At 38.1% G+C, this 5,577-nt stretch overlaps 1 protein-coding gene across 1 annotated transcript; it reads left to right on the forward strand.

The window, feature by feature from the left end:
* The first annotated feature begins 2,672 nt into the window (after nt 1-2,672).
* On the forward strand, nt 2,673-5,267 carry NAP1L2 (nucleosome assembly protein 1 like 2). The gene has a single exon (XM_007464201.1). It carries the CDS (start codon nt 3,071-3,073, stop codon nt 4,457-4,459), a length of 1,389 nt encoding a protein of 462 aa, XP_007464263.1. The 5' UTR covers nt 2,673-3,070; the 3' UTR covers nt 4,460-5,267.
* Nucleotides 5,268-5,577: the final 310 nt, after the last annotated feature.

Consider the following 5,577-nt stretch of genomic DNA (forward strand, 5'->3'; position numbering starts at 1 on the left):
TTCAAAGGCTGAATAATATTCCATTGTATAAAAATACTACATTTTGTTTATTCCTCTGTCAATGGACATGTAAATTGTTTCTAACTTTTGGCTATTGTGAAAAATGCTGCTACGAACATTGGTGGAAAAATATCTGCGACCCTGCTTTCAATTCTTTTGGGTATATACCCAGCAGTGGAATTGCTGGATCATATGGTAGTTCTGTTTATTTTTTTTTGAGGATCCGACATACTGCATTCCACAGCTGCTGCACCATTTTATCTTCCTCAGCAATACACAAAGTTTCCAATTTCTCCAAATCTTTGCTGACACGTTATTTTTTGTTTTCATTATTTTCATAATAGCTAGCCTATTGAATGTGAGGTAGTACCTTATTGTTTTTTCAATTTGCATTTCCCTAATTAATCATGTTGAGCATTTTTTCATGTGCCATTTGTATCTCTTCTCTGTAGAAATGTCTATTCAAGACCCTTGCCAATTTTTTAATTGAGTTATTTGGGTTTTTGTTGTTGTTGAGTTGTAGGAGTCCTTAATATGTTCTCTATGTTAATCCTCTATCAGATATATGACTTGTTAGTATTTTCTCCCATTTCCTGGGTTGCCTTTTAACTCTTTTGATAGTATCCTTTGATACACAAATGTTTCTAATTTGAAGTCCAATTTATCTATTTTTTTCTTTCATTGTCTATGCTTTTGGTTTCATATACTTTTGTTTCATGTAATGAAATCACACCATTCCCTTGTGGTTTCTGTGGCTGCATGTATGACTATGACGGTCTCTTCAATCTTAAAATTAGATGAACATACTTTCTCTTTGCCCTTTAATAGTTTAGTTTACATAGTATATTTAAATAAGTGGATTTTCTTCTAAAATTACATTTTTAGAAACTAAGAACATTGGAATATGTTAATGAGAGGAAAAATTTATGAGTCTATCCCTGTTTTACTTTAAAAAAACCTCTAGCCTAAACACAACAGTTATATAAACAGGTCAGAAAGAAAAGGACCGAAATGTTCACATTAGTTCTCTCAGGGTTGTGAGATTAGTAGTGATTTCAGCTATGCTCTAAAAATTTCCTTATTTTCCAAAATTTAAAAAATAAGCATATACTGTATTTAGTATCAGAAAACTACAAGGAATGTTGCTACTACAGAACCAGAAAAAGAAAACCGGAAATGCAGGACTCTTAACTACAGAACTACCCAGATTGATACATGAGCCTGAAAACTGAATTTTGTAAATAATGTAATGATAAACAGTACAGAGAGATTAAGTAAAAAGAAAAATTTACCTACATACTGAAAGAATCTGTAAAGAAATACAGCAATATGTAAACAGTGTTTATCTCTGTGATAGTAGCACGATAGAAATTAGTGTTCAAATATGGAAAAGACAGTCAAACATTTTTAATTGTTCAATTAATAAATAATCAGCATTGGAAATATGGACAAAGTAAACATCACCAATGATTCCTACCCAAAGGAAAATTTTAAATGACTGCATAGTATTCCATCCTATCAACACTCTAACATATATCTAACCATGTCTTTAATGCTGAGATTTAGATTATTTTTGATAACATTTGTCAAGCAAATGTTAACATTTAAATATATATATATATATATATATATATATATATATATATATATACATATATACATATATATACACACACCCAATGGCTTTAAACCCAGTATCAAGAAAGAGGAAGAGGCAAGTCAGTATTAGGACTGGGTTACTGACTATAAGCTAGACAACTGATTTATAGTCTTGTGTGTTCACTTGCCATATAGTGGGATACAGCATTTTGGCTCTTCATCACAGGCCCTCTTTAACCCAACCTCCATCTAACCATCTAAACTCCTCCTTCCTGTCCCCACTCCCTACCCCAGGAAATGGTAAGGAGAATTTTCCAATCTCAAATTATTGCTCACTTATCATACACCTTGTGGAAAGTACAGAAAACCAGAATATAGAATATTTAAATCACTGGCAGTTACACCACCCTGAGACCAGCATTTGCTAATTTTTTTAGTGTTTTCCCTTCTAACCTCTTTTTATAAGTCGTCCCCGGCCCCCCCCCCCCCCCCCCCCCCCCCCCCCTCCCCTCCCCCACCCGCTCCACCATCCCCTCCACCATCTCCTCCACCATCACCTCCACCATCCCCTCCACCATCACCTCCACCATCACCTCCACCATGACCTCCACCATGACCTCCACCATGACCTCCACCATCACCTCCACCATCACCTCCACCATCTGCTCCACCATCACCTCCACCACCTCCTCCACCATCAGGTCCACCTCTCTCCTTCCCAGAGCTAAGGGCTAAAATCAAAGGGACAGATTTAGGATGGGTGAATGCCTTGTCTAACATTTTAGTTACTACTTTCTCTTAACTCTTTTGAAATTATAAAAATATAATACCAGTTGAAAAAATGAAAGGATAAACTAATAAAACCTGGTTTCTAGAAAACTTGGGTGGTGGTGTGGGACGAGTGGGAGGTGGATGAATCAGCCATATTAGAGAACCTGGGAAAGTGAGCAGAGTTAGAAACTTAATAAATCTATTAATTTATTGGCTCATAGTTTGTCAATCACGTCAGCCCAGCAAATGAAATTAGAATAGAGTCGTGGGGGAGGGAGGGTGTGACGCAGCAAGCTATTTGCAACAAGAAAATCTAGCCGAGAGACAGCTGCGTAATCATATTGCGGCACCGTTTTTACTTGCAGCAGCTGCTGCTTGCGGAGGACATCAGCCCACTGCGGCTCTCTGCAGTCTCTGGCCTGCTCCTGCAGGACCGGTCACTGCGGCCATTGCTACTCTCTGCACCCCAGCCCGGCCACCGCTGCCTCTGTCCGGTTCTCACAGCTTCAGCACCGTCTTCATCCTGGCAGCAGCCTCGACAGTCGCTCCCGGCTCCCGTATCGCAGTCCGACCACTACCGCACGTTCCACCTCTGCCCCAGCCACCGCCGCTTCTGATATTCCGGTGAGTCTTTCCTTGCGGAGGTCAGGTCTCCTGATCTTGGCGGTAGCCACCTTAGGCGTGTGAGGTCCTTTGAAAAATGGCCCAGTCAGCCGACCACAAGGAACTGTTAGAATCCAGTCAAGAAGAGGCTGGTGATAAGGTAATGATGGAGGGGCCCAGGGAACAGCCGGAGCGCGGTGAAGATGCCGCAGCTGGGCCTGGAGATGATGGGGAGCGCGGTGAAGAAGCCGCCGCGGGGCCTGGGGAAGAAGGGGGAAAAGGTAAAGAGGCTGCTGCTGGGTCCGGGGATGGCGGGGAAAAAGGTGAAGATGCTGATGAGTACTCAGACCCAGACCGTCCAAAAGGACTTATCGGTTATCTTTTAGATACAGACTTTGTTGAAAGTCTACCTGTGAAAGTTAAATACCGTGTGTTAGCCCTCAAAAAGCTTCAAACTAGAGTGGCCAATCTAGAATCCAAATTCCTAAGGGAATTTCATGGTATTGAAAGAAAGTTTGCTGAAATGTATCAACCTTTATTGGAAAAAAGACGTCAGATAATCAATGCAATCTATGAACCTACAAAAGAGGAATGTGAATATAAATCAGACTCTGAGGACTATGATGATGAGATGTATGATGAGGAAGAGATGTGTGGTATTGAGGAGGGTCTGCTACATGACTACATAGGTGAGGATGACGGTTGTGAAGAAGATTATTATGATTATGCTATTGAAGAGGATGATGATGATGATGACGACGACAATGATGACGACGACACCGAGGCAGCTGGAGATGAGAATAAAGAAGAGGATCCTAAAGGAATTCCTGATTTTTGGCTGACTGTCTTAAAAAACGTTGACATACTCACTCCTTTGATTAAGAAATATGATGAGCCTATTCTGAAGCTCCTGACAGATATTAAAGTGAAGCTTTCAGATCCTGGTGAACCTCTCAGTTTCACGCTAGAATTTCACTTCAAACCAAATGAATATTTCAAAAATGAGCTGTTGACAAAGACCTATGTGCTGAAGTCAAGGCTAGCATATTATGATCCCCATCCCTATAGGGGAACCGCGATTGAGTATTGCATAGGCTGTAAAATAGATTGGAATGAAGGAAAGAATGTCACTTTGAAAACAGTCAAGAAAAAGCAGAAACACCGGATCTGGGGAACAATCCGAACTGTGACTGAAGATTTCCCCAATGATTCATTCTTCAATTTCTTTACTCAAGGAATCAACTCAAAGGGAAGGGATGGAAATGATGATTTTCTACTTGGTCACAATTTACGTACTTACATAATCCCAAGATCAGTATTATTTTTCTCAGGTGATGCACTTGAATCTCAGCAGGAGGGGGTAGTTAGGGAAGTTAATGATGAAATTTATGACAGAATTATTTACGATAATTGGATGGCTGCAATTGAGGAAGTTAAAGCCTGTTGCAAAAATCTTGAAGCAATAGTAGAAGACATTGATCGCTAAAGCAGAGTGTACATGGCCCTGAAATTAATTGCCCTAGGTCTAGTTACTCAAGTTGTAAGAAGTTAATTACATTCTTGTGTTCTTAATTTTTCTTGTAGTGTCAGTTAAAATGTATGTCTCAGAAATATGAGAAGTTCAAATACTAATTCATTTGACCTTGCATTTTAGTAGTAGAATACCTTCAAGAAAGTATTTACTGTGGTAAATGATTTAAGACATATTAATATAATGTGTAGTTTAATCCTTCTGAAGTCCTTTTGTCATGTAGGTATTAATCTGTAGCTGTGAATATTATCAGAAATGCTAAATGAGATCAATATTTATTCCAAAAGAAAATCTTGGGGAACCAACCCAAGGTTCTTTTCCTGTTGTTTGTTTCTTGCATTTGTGTTTTCTTAGGACTTTAGCTAGTGGGTTTAATTTTATTGTGCCTGCTTCAATTTGCAATAAAAATGCAATAGAATTTAAAACTTGAATGCTTAAGAAAAAGCCTGTATAAGAATTTCAGGCAAAACCACATTTATTGTTAATAACAGCTTGTTCATAAGCTCTTGTATTTTATGTGACCATGATAAATAATGAAACTTAGTCATATTGAGGTTATCAGTGAAGTGTTAATCACAGTATTCTCCAAAGATTGCCACATATTGCTCTGTGTAATTGTGTAAACTGTAATTACAGTGTATAATTTCTCTTTTCCTATAGTACTTAATCATTCATTGAAAGTGATCACTTTATCATTCTGAAAAGATTTTTCGTGTTCCTTCACCACAAAATAAAATGAATAAAAATTTCAGTGTTTTATGTTATAAAAGTGATCTTTTTTAATTGTAAAAGTAATATGTTTATTGGAGTACCGAAAACCATATACCCATTCTCCAAAGATAAGCATTGCTTATGTTTTGATTAATTTTCTACTCTTCTTTTTCTGTGTGTTTATATATGCCTGCAAATTTACTAAAACTCTGCTTAGAGGGGCAAAGGAAGTGTATCTTTTTTTATTGTTACAACTGATCTAGTCTTAATCATAAGTCCACCTCCACCTCCCAGGGCTGCAGGGAAACAAAAATCTCAATTTTAATCAATCCAGTAAATTCATTGCCATTTAATAATTAAAA

This window comes from Lipotes vexillifer, unplaced genomic scaffold (genome assembly GCF_000442215.2).
Source record: "Lipotes vexillifer unplaced genomic scaffold, Lipotes_vexillifer_v1.1 scaffold1354, whole genome shotgun sequence".
Taxonomy (NCBI): domain Eukaryota; kingdom Metazoa; phylum Chordata; class Mammalia; order Artiodactyla; family Lipotidae; genus Lipotes; species Lipotes vexillifer.